This window comes from Pieris brassicae, chromosome 13 (assembly GCF_905147105.1).
Source record: "Pieris brassicae chromosome 13, ilPieBrab1.1, whole genome shotgun sequence".
NCBI lineage: Eukaryota > Metazoa > Arthropoda > Insecta > Lepidoptera > Pieridae > Pieris > Pieris brassicae.
The window spans coordinates 305,373-322,925 of record NC_059677.1 but is presented as its reverse complement, the minus strand read 5'-3'; the positions used below and the strand labels follow the sequence as shown (position 1 = coordinate 322,925).

The following is a 17,553-nucleotide window of genomic DNA, read 5'->3' as shown; positions in this document are numbered from 1 at the left end:
GCGTTCTACTCGCCTCACCCCTCTCAACGACATCATACTCTTGCCTCTGCCAATGTTGGAGCGATTTGTATAGCTTCAAACAGGCATTTCTAGAGACGATGGCAAGTAGCCGTATGGGATGTATTTGATCCCTTTTAGGGTGAGATGGGCTTTGGTATTGGATGCTACTTGGGCGGACACGCTATTTCAGTCTCACCTACCTCGGACAAGCACAAAAGATGGCGCGGCCGCAGAGCAGGCGTAAATAATAACCGGCTCAAATGTAAGTCTTTAGTAAATATAATTAATCAAAGAGATTGCTTGTTATTGAGATAATTTGGTAATAAAATGAAATTAGAAGCATTTTAAATACATTTCAATTGGCAAGCCATTTAGGATCTCTGCCATTAAGTGGAATAGGCCAGCCGACTCCATACGATTGGCTACCTCTCTATCATCTTCTTAAACTCTTCTTTACATTATCCTATCCTGATCAATGTCTAATTCTTGTGTTTCCTTTTCGTTTGTATTGCATCGCCATTTATGAATCCGTGAGAGTAACTTTTTAGTTTGTTATTAATATTTTTTTCGTATTTCTTTAGATTAAGGTTTTATAATTTTTTTTATATAACATTTGGTTTTGCCCTTCTTGCAATTTACTCATCATTTTTATTTTTTTAAGTTTTCTCTTACTAGGGTTGCCTGGAAGAGATCGCTTGTTGGCGATAATGCCGCCCGTTGCGTTCCTTATATTTTTTAATGTATGGTGTTATTTTTGTATTATTTTAACGCAACGAAGTGTAAATAAATAAATAAAATAATTAATAAATAATTTTGTACAAAAAATATTATAGTGGTATCAATTTAGTCTTCAAATATTTTAGCCACACATAAATTTTTTAATATTTAGCATCTCTTAACCTAAATGAAGTATTTCCATACAATATTCATGAGATCTTCACGATGATCTATGTAGCACTTGACACAGAAATAGCGAAAGAATATTAATATTTTATAATAATTGTATATATGTACTAAGGAACAGTGACTTTTTTCGCAATTAATATTCTGCTATAAGTCCATTTAAGGATTTAAGGAACAGCCGGAATTCGATAGGCTTTTTAACCATACTAACTTGAGTCATAATTTCAATATTAATAAAATCAATGTGTTGCCCTCGGCTCTGTTCCTCTGCCCACGTTGGCTGTGAACGGAACGGCGATATGTAATATTTTCGCGTGCGCAAAGATTTTTTAAAATCCTTATACAAATACAAAGTAGCGAACATAAACAAGTTAAAAATCGTACGTGCAAGCAGTGTTTGAGTTACGAATCAATACAACTATTGTGAACAAACTATTTTGCTATAGTGAGAAAATCTGTTACAACTTCGGTTCGGGGCCTTTAAATATTAGCTCGAATTATTGGGACTTTGTATAGAACTGCTTAAACTTATTTGTTGTGCGGGATAAAATTTATTGTTTACTACTCTGTATAAATTTCAAGTTCTCAGACTGTCTTTTTTATTTATTTCGGAACTATATAATCCTAAATAACCTGCATCATGAGCGTACACACCTTCACACAGCACAGCTAAATTAGATACTACTCAATCAATGTCAATGTAAAAAATAATTTATTCATATAGATACATTTGTGAACAAAAACAGAAATGTATATGAAATGCTTCTTATTTTATATTTACTGCCAGTTCTCAAATCAAGGGCGGAGGTCGGAAGAGAAGAACTGGCAATAAACTCTCCGCCACTCTTTTTAATCGCCAAGTTTTTTACACAACGTATGTAAGGAGCTGCAACCATTATACCATGTTCCACATGACATCTTAAGTAGTAAACAATAATAAAATAAATTAAAAACTTATCAGCATTATTGAAAAATTATCAGCAGGAGGCCTGGTGAAATAGGAGCACGTACTTACATTCTCGTGGGAATAACACGCAAAACAAAAACAATCGAAAATCAAAATACCTTTATTCAGTTTATATGCGGCTTAGCGCATGCGTGTGAATGACAAGAACGTTTACAAAATTCGCGAACGCTACCCGCCGAAGACTACGTCATCCGTTCGCAAAACTAAGGCCTCCTGGCCTTGTTCTGAGAACGGGCAATAAATCCAGAAAGTTTTACCGTCCCCTTACATTAAAATTGTTTGATGGAAAATGTCATAAACCAGAACGTCATTAAAGTTAGATAAGTAAAAAAAATACTTAGTTAAGTATTTAATGTTTTTATTGGCTAATTTTAGTATAATTTATTGTTGAATATAACTTGTATATCAGACTTGTAACAGAGTAATCCTAATGGTGATATTTTTCTTATGATTTTGAGGAGGTAGAAACGTGTACTGTTTATGCAACCTAAACGATTCTCGACCAGATTAACCACTGGGTTCAATTTTTTTTTCATTTATGCATTTGTTCTTAACTTACAAGTTCTTCAAATACGAGCCACCCACGCTCTGTTTTCTATTGTTTATAATTCCAAATACAAGCGTTTTTCTTTCCTGCCATAATAAGCATTTCAACATCAATACTGTCACTGGAGATCATTTTATAAAATCGAAACGCGTGCGCATTCTTTAACTATGTATATTTGGAGTCAACTGACAAAATGGCGGACAAGTCACGCTAAAAACACAAACAAGATTCGATATAGGTCGACGACTACGGCCGATGCGATGACAGCTGTCGACAGCTATAGTTGTCTTTGCCGTTGACATCGTGCCGCTCTTGTAAATGAGCCCTCAGACGAAATAACTTAGTACGTTTCATGGTATAAGATCATCACAGTCACTACAATATTATGACCAGTAAACGAAACAAATAATATGAATGACTAGTAATAAAAGCTATGAAAAATTTGACTTTTCAACAGTTTTTTATGATGCCTGCTGCTGTGATAAATTCTTTTCATAAACTTGAAGTAGGTAGTGTTGGAAGGTATTTCTACCAATGTTATTTGTTTATCTAAATTGAAAAAATAACGCCGAACGATTGGATATTTTGTGCTTTCACGAATGAATAAATAAAGATTCCAAATTTGATTTGGACAACAAGTGGCTACGTTATTACAAACCTTCACTCCTAAAGCTTCAAAATTCGTCCGTTCGAGTTCTACCCTGTCCCAATCATTTTATTTTACTCAGTACAATTTCAATCCGATTGCAAGTTGGAATAAGACGAGAATGTTCTATTTAGTATTTCCCGCTGCTGCTTGTCAATGTCTGAATAGTCTTCCCATGGTAGGGTTACCACTATAGAATAATAACCTTTTATTTCAATTGTTTTCACACTTAAATACTTTTTTATCTCTATCTCATTCTTTTTATGTTGTTTTTTTTAGTAAAAGCCTCCTTCAAATCCCGCCATTCCTGTCCGCACTGTGCCTGCTGTTTTGAATTTAAATTACCTTCTTTATTGTCTTCCTTGTTTGCGTTTATTGGCACCAGTTTAGAACTTTCTTGCTCCAGTTTTTTATCTTGACATATAGCATTATTTATTTTTTACTAAATATAATTAGGGAATTTGGACTTAAGTTTTATAAATTTATTTTAGTAGCTTTAGTCTAGCGTGAGGTCTGACATATTTATTTTTTGGAAATAAAACGGTCTAGATTCTTGGCTATGTTTTGTCTACTTTTTATATAAAGTTATTTATTGTGAAAGTGGTTCAAATCTAAAATACAAATCTAAAAACTTGGGCTTAAACGAACGTATTAAACCAACGACGAAATTTATTTTAAAATCGTTTTTTGATTGACTCAATGGTGTTTCTCGAGAACTTATTAATTAAAATATAGCTATGTATTAAAGTAAAAACGTTAGCTAATATTTTTTTATTATTTAAACAAACACACTATAAAGAAAATACTTAAGCATTGAGATTCTAAGGAGCTAGCAACCCTAGTGGTTTTAAAATGATCAAACGTTCAACGAATAGAAAAAGAGTGGTTCATCCTTTGAGACACTGCAATAATGGATTTACAGGAATCTGTGGCGTTGAATAAGTAACACTTTTATTTGTGGAGTGAGATTGGTCACTGAGTGCTTCATTTTATACCTTAGATCTTAAATCTTGAGGGGCTTGAGGTCTTGAGGGCCTTAGACAAACGAAAGCGTCATTAACATATAGATTACAAGCAATACCTCGCAGTTTCACTGTCGGAATATTTTTGTTAACATAAATTTTTTATTCTACTTAGTTTTTAATTATTTCCTATCAGATTATTAGATACATTCATAATCTAATCAATATACAGATTTAACTTTACAATGAATATATATTTAATTTATTTTTAAAATAATAACAAATTTTACATATAATGTGTGGCATTAATAAAAACACTCTACAGGTATGACGAAATTCTTAATTACAAGTAGGACATGATTTTTTTTATCAGTCCCGAACTGGCTTGATTATTAAGAAAACACTTTTTAAACGGATTGAAGCTATGTATTATTATTTATTTTTTCTAACGTTTCGCGTGCTTTACAGCGTGCGTGGTCACGGTGACTTAAAGCACGCGAAACGTCGGAAAATTTAAAGTTATGTAAATAATTATAAGTTTATAATAATAATTCAATTAAAATTTTTTCATAATGTGTAAAAGCTATGTTAACAAAAGACAATACTATGCTTGATTATTACTATTTTATTATTGTGTACAGCGTGCGTGGTCACGGTGACTTAAAGCACGCGAAACGTCGGAAAATTTAAAGTTATGTAAATAATTATAAGTTTATAATAATAATTCAATTAAAAAGTGTTTTCTTAATGTGTAAAAGCTATGTTAACAAAAGACAATACTATGCTTGATTATTACTATTTTATTATTGTGTACAGTTTTGGGGACGATGAGACTTTCACTTGATCGTTCTATCAAAAAATCATCAAAATCAATCAAAAAAAATCTAAAGTTTTTATTTCAAATAGGCCTTTGCAGGCTGTTATGAAACGTCTAGTTGCACGGTTCCAAAAAGTGGGTCTCATGGAGAAGAACCGGCAAGAAACTCCATGGACACTCTTTTCAACAATGGTTTAGCTTACAATACATACATACATACATATCTGGTTGGTTAACGGTGACGTGAAATTTTGCCTTCTGTGTTATCAACAACGATTACACGAACGAACGAATTTATTTCGCCAAGTTCTTATCGAAAGCAGAAATAAGATTCAATTCGCTGTCGGCATATGGTAGACAGGGTAATGGTAAATGGTATGACGGACAGGGACATGGCCTGGTCCATATATGGAGTTGAGTCGAGATCGATGTCACAGGGGAGACCGGGGAAAAACGGGCAGGAGGCTAATCTGATGTTAAGTGATACCTACATAGACATTTACATTGCCAGAGGGCAAGTGCATTGCCGGAATTTTAAGAATTGGTACGCTTTTTTCTTTACTGATACTGAGTTAATTTGGCTCGGAAATACTTCAGTGGGCAGCTGGCACCATATAGTGGTGGTTCATGGCAAACTACCTTGAGAAACGTACATTATTTGTAATATAACATAAATGGCTTCATGTTTTTTTAATGAATGATTAACTATTATGATTTACACAAAAAAACATATTTTGATACTATGTACACTATGTTTAGACATTTTTAATGATTAGCCTACTCCAAGGGCTGTAATACTTATCTTACATAAGCCAGGAGCCTGCGGTTTTGTAAAGGTTGTCCATATTATTCCCGTTAAATTGGTTAGAGCAAGATTTACTAGCTAGATTCTCAAACATCGTCGAAAACTCATTACTCCAAGACCAACGCGTGTCAGGCAGACTGATGCAAGGCATGTCTGTATTTGTTTCATGATCATTTGTCTAATAGGCACGTAGTAATCAGCCTCCTGTGCCTATTTTATTTACACAAGCAAGGCAAGCCGGTTTGGTCAAGGTGCTTTCACTAGCGAATGTTAGAAGCGCACATAGATAGTCCATCTATGTGCGCTTCCACTGGTGCACAACTGGAGATCGAACCTACAGTTCAAGTATGAGAATCGCACGCTGAAGCCACAAGGCCAACACTACACATTTGAGTTCGTTTAGTCAAGGTAAAAGTTGTGGGTCAAACAACATTTCCTTAACATTTTTTCAACCTACATTTTAAGAAGCAATCATTTTAAACCGTGGCACTACAAGACAAAGCTCGGGCTTCTCTCAAATAGTGCTTAATGAGCGCTCTCCATGCTCATATTATGTAGTCCAAGAGTGGATTACGTAGACTAAGAGACTGCCAAAAGTACACAAAAACCTTGGTAAGCGTTACAAAAGTTTTCATTATTCTTTAAGCATAATGAATTTTGGTGGTTGGATTGATGGAAAACTTAAATTTATTTGTTTTTGTTTATAAGAAATAGAAAACCCTAGTAATCAAATCAACGTGTGTTTTATACACGAATGTAAAGTGAAAATTGGCTATTGCTACGGTATTGCCTCAATAAACATTCAAAACTAAACAAAGCAAGGGATCCGAATCTCTCATAATTAATTATATCCCTTACATTTATATTTTTTATTTTTAATTAATTCGCACTCAGGTTGATAAGATTCTTGTAGACATCGTTAACCTCGATAAAGGATGCTTGTAATTAAAAAATCTGATTATTTGCGCTGACATCAAAAGAAATTTTAATTGGATAACACTGTAGATAGCTTTTAGGTCAGGAGAACACTGGAGTTATATCCTTGCTTATTGTAATTATTACAATTGGTATGTAGGTTATTTTTATTGCTTGAGGTCTCTGATTGGTAAGAATGAACTGTTCTCCCAAGTTTAAGATGAGGCTCTTCAATTACTGAAGATACATATATTCTTAGCGAACCAGAATGATTCCGGCTGGAACGTACCTTCTCTTGACCTTCTCGCAAGTGTGGGCCTGGATTGACCAAAGATCCACAGTACTCCAACATCAGGGTTGGTAGCAAAACGCGGACTGCAGAAAGTTGAAAATGGTACTGCCAGCAGCAAACCCGCTAGTGTCAAAGCGAATTCTAAGCCTCAACTGAACTAATCTCAAAATATTGATAGACACAATAACGGGCCACTGTCTTCTTAATAAACGTTCGTTGTCATTTAGTTGTTCTAGGCGACAGACAGTTCCTTGTGCATCAGTTGTTTTAGAGTGTAGTCATGAAATGTGTGGCTGTGGCTTCCCAACGAACAGAGATCCTTGGAGCAGTGAGGTCGCTTCGTGAAGCCTGTAACGTGCTCAGGACGTCTGAGCTTCTGGAACGAGCTAGGCTGGCTTAAGTAGACAGGACTTAACGCACAATGGATGAAATGGGCATCTAAGTGCTGAGGAAAGTGATTCCACACAGTATAGATACATAGCCTTAGCGATTGGAATATTTTGTTAGTGCCTTAGGTTCTTTGAACTTCTCCTCTGTGTAGTATAGAGACAATTGTAGTCATAAATTTGCCTCACAGGACCTTCACATCTCTTGTATATAAGCTACTTGTTAATACATTGATTTGATTTAATTATTAATACAAGGCTATCGATATGTATACAAAATATTATTACCACTTCTAGAAAAAATCTTCTGATTGCTTATCTTTGCTTTTATTTTTGAAAAATAAATCAACTTTTACGTAGCTAACACTGTTTGACTGTATATTATTTCTTTTTTTATAAAGATTAATGTAAAATCTATAGTTACAATATTTGTGTACTACATACTAATTTAGTTATCTACTGTATTGTTTTCTATAACACCATGTGCCGATTTTATTTTAGTATACCAGTTTTTTCGTATGCAAAATATTGTAAAAATTATTTTAAAATAGTAAGTATGCCGTTTTTTGGCCTCTATATTAAACTACCACTTAGAAGGGGCAACTGTAGTCATTTTTAAGAGTCTTTGCTCCAACTTCGATTTTGTTCCCTTAGGGGTAGAGACTCTTGGGCCGTGGAGTTCAAGTGGACAGGCTCTTATTAAAGATTTAAGTTGGCACCTGGTAGATAGTACCGGTGATTCCAGAGCTGGTGCTTTCCTGGCTCAACGAATAAGTATCGCAATACAGCGAGGAAATGTTGCCAGCGTTAAAGGTACACTGTCACAGGGACCAAACTTTTCAAATTTGTTTTAATTTTTTAATTATTGCTTTGTAGGTTAGGAAAATTTTAAACACAAATTGTACGTATGTAGCATGATTAAGTGATTGAAGATAATCTTTCAGCAACGTTTATAAAACAAATATATACGTGGGAATCAAATAATAATAACAAGACAGATTACAAACGGGTATGAGCTAGTTAAAATTATGTAAAGAAAACATGTAAGGATCGTCTGGTAAGTGTGCAAAAATATACAAATCTTTGCAAAAATCAATGATGGCAACCCAACACTTACATAACAAGAACTTACCCAACACTTGCGTGGAAGTGAGTGCTGTAAAGTTACAAGTTGGTCTTCACTTGAACAAATACCCGAGGTCTTCGCTGTATAAACACCAAAACATAGTATAGCAAACTGTTAAGGTGATTTTTGGGTTCAGAATATAGTAAGGTAGTAAGGAAGTACGTCATCCGTTTTAAAGTCGAAGACCCTAAGTCGAATTGGTTCGGAAATACTCTGAGCAACTGGTTCCACATAACGCGAGCGCGGCAAAACCTTCCTTAAAAACTAACGGATATAAGCAATTGTAACAATAGTGTAATGGAAATGATAAGATGGTAGATATTCATTTTTTAATTATGCCTTGAACCAATAACAAGATCTTAATTTTCAATTTGGATTGCGTTAGGTAGGTTCGACAGCCAGTCAACAAGTTGATTGTAATTGATCTATTCGATGATGGCAATACTGAAAATATAATTCGAAATTCAAATGATGTTAGATAAACTAATTAATTTGTGTACAGGAATGCATTTATAATTTTATATTCTGTATTTAAAGAATTTCTCGAAGTTACACTAATATTATAAAGAGGAACGATTTCACCATAATGACAATTCTACATTGTTTGTAAATAATGTAACCGTGACACTGCTTAGAGCTGGGTGTTAGCTCCTATCGAACAATGTCAGTATCCAGTCCAGACAAGACAAAATAAGCTACCGTAACAGATTACTTCAATTTACACCACATACAAAACAATACATACATGTAAAAAAAACACATTTATTAGTTATATTTAAAAAAAGACTAACTATTTTTTACAGTATAGGAACTAATATAACCCTTTTGTCAGTTTACCCAACGGACTATTAAAAACGTCTGTTAATCTATAGTGTTCGTTAATTATACTCATACATTATGACGTGTGTCAAACATTTCCTTTTCTGTTTTAGATTAGTTAGTTCCAGCTCAGCTATTGGATCAGCCAAGTCTTTATACCATTTTTGCATAGTTCTTTAAACGTCCTCAACAGCAGAGCAAATATTTTTTTAATTATGATAAGATACAGGTATCACTTACTGCACGTTAGAAGACAGAGGGTGTAGGCCGAGAGAACAAGCCTGAGCAAAAAACTCTCGGTAACTCTTTTAAAATAGCAAATCATCATACTTACAATCATAATGTCAAACAACTCTTATTTTAAAATAAATATCGCAAATTATGAGGCTGTCTAGCACTAGTCCCAGGCCCTTTTATCAACTAGATAAACTAAAAAAAATATTAAATAATATCTCTGCAGCTGTCAATGGTAAAATAGGTTAATTTTAAAAGAGTTGGTAACATGATAATTTGGTCTTTTGAAGTATAAATTGCAGCGCGGATTCTGTTCTCGGTAACCACATTCGAACGCAAACATTGAAAAGTTCATTTAAATAATATTCGCTTTGAATATGACACGTTTTTTTTTACCGGCACATAGAATCCAGACCCTTACCAAAGCGTGATTAAAGCGGTAAGCCATTATTGTAATAATTTCAGCTTTTATTACAGGCTACAAAATATGTCGTAAGGGCCACCGCAATGCGTATCGCAGTAATAATGTATGAAGAATTACATCCATATTGATAAGGTATTTTTTAATGGTCCACTTTTTCATGCCAAACCTACACTAAAAAGTTTTGGTTTATGGAAAACGTTCACATTTTGTCTACGATTCGCGTAAATTTATAACAAAATATTGAAGTTACATAAATTCCTACTTAATTTAATACAATAATTGCAAGAAATAAGAAAATGTAAACACGAAAAAAGATTACAAGCTTTATTTAAGGGCTAATTGGCTAGTAAGATATTATTAATGAAAACTTACAGAAATATAAGGCTAAGACAAGACGAATGTATTAAAAAAGATACACATATACAGTAAAAAATAATAACAAAAAATAAGCAATAAAACCTACATACCAGCTGCCCACTAAAGTATTTCCGAACAAATTCGACTTAGGGTCTTTCAAGAAGAGAGCATACCAATTCTGAAAAGGCCGGCAACGCACTCGCGAACCCTGTGGCATTGAGAGTGTCCATGGGCGGCGGTATCACTTAACATTAGGTGAGCCCCCTGCCCGTTTGCCCCCTGTTCTATATAAAAAAAGTAAAATTTATCAACCTACATATTAATAATAATGATAATAAAAAATTTAAAAAGTTGGCTTACTGTGGCACTGTTTGTGTACCTTTAATGCTGGGAGCATAATATCGCTGTATTACGATACTTATTAAGTGAGGAAAGCACCAGCTCTGGAGTCACCGGTACTGTCAGGCGCCAACTTAAATCTTTAATTAGCGCCTGTGCACTTGAACCCCACAGCCCAAGAGTCTCCACTCCAAAGGGAACAACACCAAAGTTGGAGTTAAAACATTAATAAAACTAAATTTTTGCGTCTGCTTTGTTAAATGCGCTCAACTCTTGTGATATATTTTAAAAGTATTTTTACCTTTGAAGGCCTTAGGCGACGCTTTTTAGTGCTTTTAACGCTGGCAGCATTTCATTTATTTTTAAAATGCTAATAGGGTATAGCGTTACATCAATTTTATCACAATCATGTTTCTGTAAAGTTTTATGATTAAAAATTACAAAACGATGCCAATAAAAATGGACAAATCACAAACAGCAAAAAATGTAAATATTATTCAGAGATATCATATATATGTAAATAGGCCATGTGGCAGCTGTAAGTCAGTGACGAGGGTCAGTTTGAATAAGTAATTAATGTATGTACAAATGCAAAAACCCCCGCATCCCAGTTAACGAAGCATATCTTGGAGACCAGCAAATGACTTCATTCAAATATTCTACCGCGGGATAGATAGATGACACCCATGAACTTCATTAAAATTAATTTATTGATTTTAATTAATAATAAAGCAGTAGCACTACACCTTTTTTAGGCCTGGGCCTCAGATTTCATAATTATTTGTTAATAATAATAATAATAAGCCACCTGCACCTGACACACGTGTGACTTTTTAGCTCTGAGGCAAGCCGGTTTCCTAATGACCTTCACCGTTCGAGCGAATTTAAAAGCGCACATAGATAGGCGAGTGCAGAGCCGGAGATCGAACCTACGACCTCAGGGATGAGACTCGCACGCTGAAGCCACTAATCCAACATTGCTCACATTTAGAACAATTAAGCAGTGGTTCGCTCTTTTCTTCCTGGACCCTAAGTCGCATTGGAGGGAAATACTTCAGAAAGTTCGAAATAGTGGTGGTATGCAGCAGAAACTGCCTTAAGAACGCTCGGTTGTTAAACCTCGGATGTCGAGGTGATATTTTGTAACCCAACTACTCCTCTGAACAACGTGGTAAATCCGGTGGAAGATGCAGATATACCCCACATATATCCGCGCGGAGTGACTGGTTGTCAACGATTCCACCACAGACTGATTGGAATTAATAATATCATACATACAGGTGTAGCAAGTGATGGATTAGTTAATTAAAATGCATTTGTTAAAGTGGCCTTTATTTAGTAAACATCATTTTTAACGTCGATAAATTATTTGTTCAGCTCTTGAAGTGTAATTCCGGGGCATACTTGTAAACGCACGTTGTTATTTCATTTCCCAACTGACATTTTGAAACCTCGTCATGATTTATCTGCAAATTTAAATATGAATTTCACCATTTATGAAGTATGATCCTAGCGAGAATCGTAGGTATGTACGGTTTAAACGCCAGCTGTAGAAAGAACTTATGCGTATCCTGAGGGAACCATGTCTTAGACAATATATGGGAGGAAGGGTCCTTAATTTCGTGTATAATGAAATAAATAGTCATATCTCAATAAGATGCATTGCCTCAGTTAAGAGCGCGAATTAGGCTAGCAAAATTCATAATGAAACAAACGTATGCCTGAAGGTCGCGTAACGGACGATACAGTGTTTCGCAAAACATAAATATACGTAAACGCTCTGCCAAACTAATATGCCGTAATTTAATTAAATTTTGGTTCTATAATATTCGCAATGATTTAATAAAAACGAAATTAGGCAAAAGTTATAGTGGGTTTGTATTATTTTTGTATCGAGGAATGAATTGTATATTGTATTGTGTTTTTAATTAGTCGACCATTAAAATTATATTGATAGTTTCAATACATATTTATTGTTTTTAATTCAAGCATCACATATATATAATCAAAAATCACTCGTGATTTTGGTTAGTGCAGGTTGTAGCAACAAGTGGTTCGGCATCCCATGGAATATAGTCCCAGCAAAAAACATACAAGATATCGTGTATAGTAACGACACAACACACGGAAGACGGATTTCTGGTGTTAAATAAATTTGTGCCGTGTAAATTTTTTATTTAAAAATGTATTTTTTAAATATTATCGTATGTTTGAGTATAGACGTTAAACTAAAATATTTATCCACCTATACAAATGATATTTTGTAAATCATACTTTTATATATTTTTATTTAAATCCTACGAAAAGAAGCCAGGGGTTCAAAGGTACACTGCCCCAGGGAACAAACTTTTGAAATTTGTGTTATTTTTTTTTTTTTTTCAATTATTTTGTAGATTAAGAAAATTTGTTAATACTGTATATCTGATTATATTTAGGTTTTGATACAAAAAAAATTATACCTCATTATCACAATTTTCAGCAACACTTTTCATGTGATCCAACTTCTTTGTGTTCGTTAAAAGAAGCGGGGAAATAATCATTATGAATCCTTTCTTAGAAAATTTGTTGTCTTGAACAATATTGATCTAAAAGAAATGTACATATTTTACCATCTTCATAGATTTTCTTTGATGAAAGACAAATGTTACGGTCAGTTATTGTAAGGTCATTCATAGCAGGCTAAGTTAGCAATTAATTCTTGTTAGTAAATAAATAATGTCCAACGGCCGCCGTTCCACAACTGAACGTTTCTCAAGGCAGTTTTTGCAGCGCACCACCACTGTGTGGAACCAGCTGCCTACTGAAGTATTTCCAAACCAATTCGAAAAAGTGGTCTTCAAGAAAAGAGCGTACCAATTCTTAGAAGTCCGGCAACGTCCCGTTTTCCTCCTGTTACATTAAAAAAATGTATTTCTTCATAGTTATTTACGAGAATTAAAGTATTATGTTCTTCTAAATTAAAAAAAAACAGTTGCACTACTGTTTCATGATCATTTGTCGATGTAATAGGCAAGTACCTATCCCCCTGTGCCTCTGATACGGCGTCGACTTTTTGGGTGTAAGGCAAGCCGGTTTCCTTACGATGTTTTCGTGACCGTTCGAGCGAATGTTAAATATATGTCGGGGCTAAAACCTACGACCTCATGGATGATTGTCGCACGCCAAAGCCACTAGGCAAGAAATAAATTAAATAAACTAAACTAAATAAGAAATTACCTTTTCCAATAAACATGTAATAATACAAGAAGATTTTTCTGGAAATGGCGGCTCATTTCTTAAATATTCCAAGTCAGCCTCCGTAGCGTTCACATTTCTCATACATTGTCTCGCTTTTGCCGCCAACGCTTTATGAATTACAGTTTTTAAGTGGCTCTCTGAGAAAAGTGTTATGTAGAGAAATTTACTAGGTTTTATTAACACTCGTGTGGATTTTGAATTATAACAATGTTACTAAGACATACGTACAAAGTCACATATGATTTTATTGATTAAAAAAAAGTAATTTGATTAGTACTGCGTGGCTTATTGTGTTAGACAATTTGAAACTATATTTATATCAGTTACGGATTACAAAGCTCCTGTGCAAGATTAGTATATTCATAACAGAAATGGAGAATTACGAAAAACTTTTCAAAATAATTTCGTGTAACTCAGTTCAAAAATTGAACCAATGGTTTTCTAATTTTGTGCGCAGGTACCTGTTACGATAAATGAATATATCATGCATATAATTACTGACATAGAAAGATTTATTTATTTACAAAAAACACAACTTTGTCTCAAGAAAATTTTAGTCAACAAAAAATTCAAATGTAATATAAAAATCATATTTAAACACAAGTAATTGTAACAAATAAATTGTAGTAGAATTTAAAACCTATGTGATTCGAATAATGTAATAATAGTGATAAAATTAAATAATATGTACTGTACGAGCCAAAGCTGTACATTTTGCTCACTCAGGCTATCTTAGAATTATAAGCGTGATGATCCCTATGTACGTGCCAAGGTTCGTACATTCGTGCTCATTTACAAGCTTGACAAATTCCTATGGATGTACATATCGATCACTTATAAGCGTGACGATTTCCCAAATCGTCGGAGTTACACCCCGAGAGCATAGCCAGACGTAGGCACTCTCTTTGACTGTTAAATTGTATTCATTCGGTACATAGCAATTAGCACGTCATTATTTCGCTCATATCGTATTGTAACACGCGAGTGGTAAATATAGAGTAAATCAATAAATCTCTATTATTTGAAGCATCCCGTTGACCCAGGAACCGTACATTTTGGTTCTTCGAGCCGGATCGCCATTTTTAGAAGGATAGATTAATGAAATAAAGGCATATCAAACCAATAAATGATCATTAAATTTATAAGTTATAAATGGTCATTGAGTGTTACGACATAAATTACAGTTCATGATTATGTTTTTCTACCGTTCTTTACGTTCAAGTTGAAAGTTTTAGCAAAATAATACAAAACTTACCTTGTTCAGCAAACACGAATGAAACATACAAAACGAAAATCAAGTGAATTTTATTAACATAATACATGTTGTTCGTTAGAAAATAATCGAAATAATGACACATTTCCCAACTAACGTTGATATAATCTTTGATAAAATCAAAATGATATTTTAATTTGTGATTTCAAGGTTAATTTTGTAATTGTATTGTATAGTCACGAATTCAATTCAAAAGTTATTTATTCATTTAGGAACAGTTTGTATACTTATGCATGTCAAATTTACTCCATCCGTTCATTAGTCTACCAGGAGGCCTTGTTCTGAAAACGAGCAAAGAACTCCGCAAGTTCGTTCCTCCCTTTACATTATTCATTTTTATTACGGGAAAGGCCACAATTCTCAAGTTCCATACGTCTATAAATAATAAGATATATATATATATATATCTTATTATACATATATATTATTATATCCTATTATACACGCATATATATATATATATGTGTGTGTGTGTGTGGACTGTAAGTGCGTAGATAACGACAACATCCCTACTTCATTTTAGATACAACATTATTGCCACTAAAGTTCGATCATGATTATTACAAACATAAGTCTGAATAGCAGAGCAGTGTTGGCCTAGTGGCTTCAGCGTGCGACTCTCATCCCTGAGGTCGTAGGTTCGACCCCAGCTGTGCACCAATGGATTTTCTATCTATGTGCGCATTTAACATTAGCTCGAACGGTGAAGGAAAACATCGTGAGGAAACCGGTTTGCCTTAGACCCAAAAAGTCGACGGCGTGCGTCAGGCACAGAAGGATCAACTACTTTAACAAAAAATCATGAAACAGATACAGAAATCTGAAGCCCAGACTTAAAAAGGTTGTAGCGCCATTGATTTATTTTAATTTTAAGTCTGATATACATATACATATACATAATATACAGTATGTCGTCGACATACGCGTGCAAATAAATAAAATCTACTCTGGATTAATATTTTTAATGACATCTGTTAACCGTATCGCGGGTACTATTGTCAGTATGTTTGATATGTCCTTCTTAACTTATAACTTATACTAACAGAACAAACTCTTTGTTTTAATCCTTATACTGATATAGCCTTTTTCATTAATATAAAAAGATTGGAAAGGTAACTCCATCTTATGTATTGTATGTGTTACCAGGGAACGTCCGACTTTTGGTCAAAAACAATTTGAAGTTAAAATATCCAATAAACCAGTAACTTAAACGTTATATTATTAATACTAATATACACCGATTTGCCAAGTTTAAAAAAAGTATTTCCCGCAAAATGTTCGAAAATATTAAGTTAATTTAAACGCTGTCGATTAGATTATAAATTAATATTCTGCGAAATCCCACAGGGATCGTGTTCAAGGTTCAAAGCCCAGGGCAAGTTAAATAGAAAATTTATTTTATAAAAACTTCTATGCCAATTATAAGTCATGAATTATTCTAATACTTACTAAGGTAGAAAGATAAACAAATTGATAATTACATTTATATGTATTTACCGTTAGTATTTACGTACAAAGGGACCTAAAATTGATTTCCCACACTAAATACGTATATTTTAATTCTACAAGTAATATAAAATACAGTTAAAGTTATCACTCTGTGGAACCAGTTGCAACTAAAGAATCCAGAAACAATTCGACTTAGGGTTCTTCAAGGAAAGAACGTACGAATTTTAAAAGCCTTCTGGTATCCACACCACCGCCCATGGGCACTCAATGCCAGAGGACTCCCGGGTGCGATCCCGGGTAAATGCTGCATTTTTAACTGAAAAGTCTTCTGTTTCTTACAGTTGTATTTTTTACTGTAACGTATTTTCTCATGTTGTAATGTTTATAATGAAAAATAAACATCTTAAACCATATGAATAGTTGTAGTAAGTAAGAAAAGTACATACAATACATACCTACTGTTTACATCACTAAACGTCGTCTGAATAATTTAGTAAACGTTTCAAATTTTAAAATTGTATTAGCAAAACTGTAAAATAAAAATGAAGCGACAAAAATGAGATTTTAAAAAATATTTCGCAGCGCTGAATGTTAAATTGTACTTAAATCTCTTGACTTGTAACGCCTTTTGGGCGAAAATGAGTGTTTGAAATTAAAATAAGCGTTGCCGAGCAAGTTCCAACAACGCTTTTAAAATTCAGACGAAACCTACATCATGATAATAGCGCTAAAAAATCTATTTTATTTTATGTTTAGCATTCCTTGCGGAACCAAATCAGCGCTGGTAATCTGTAAGTTTCAAACGACACTGATTTTTGTATGCAATTCAATTCGTAGAGACTGAAGTATGACATAACTTTTCGAACCAATTCGACTTAGGGTCCTTCAACAAAAGCGTAGCAACTCTTAAAATGCCAGCAATGTACTGTCGAGCCCCAGAGGGTTTGCCAGATCAATGTACGTGTCCATGGGCGGCGGAATCGCCTAACATCAGATGAGCCCGTTTCTATAAAAAATAATAAATACAGCAGTTGTTCTCGTTTTTATTAATACAT

The 17,553-nt window shown here is 34.0% G+C and overlaps 1 protein-coding gene across 1 annotated transcript; it reads right to left on the bottom strand.

Moving 5' to 3' along the window:
- Positions 1–11,869: 11,869 nt before the first annotated feature.
- LOC123717832 lies at positions 11,870–15,100 on the bottom strand. Its single transcript, XM_045674060.1, has 4 exons — positions 15,032–15,100; positions 13,756–13,913; positions 12,999–13,124; positions 11,870–12,005 (listed from the first exon to the last, which is right to left on the bottom strand). Exons 1-4 carry the CDS (start codon positions 15,096–15,098, stop codon positions 11,913–11,915), a joined length of 444 nt encoding a protein of 147 aa, XP_045530016.1. The 5' UTR covers positions 15,099–15,100; the 3' UTR covers positions 11,870–11,912.
- Between the last annotated feature and the right edge of the window lie 2,453 nt (positions 15,101–17,553).

Bases quoted from the DNA above. Each gene is read 5' to 3' on its own strand.
- LOC123717832 (XM_045674060.1), bottom strand. From the start codon at position 15,098: ATGTATTATGTTAATAAAATTCACTTGATTTTCGTTTTGTATGTTTCA. The intron at 13,914-15,031 runs GTAAGTTTTGTA...CACTTTTCTCAG, and splicing joins ATTCGTGTTTGCTGAACAAG to AGAGCCACTTAAAAACTGTA. The intron at 12,006-12,998 runs GTATAATTTTTT...TTAAATTTGCAG, and splicing joins CTGAAAATTGTGATAATGAG to ATAAATCATGACGAGGTTTC.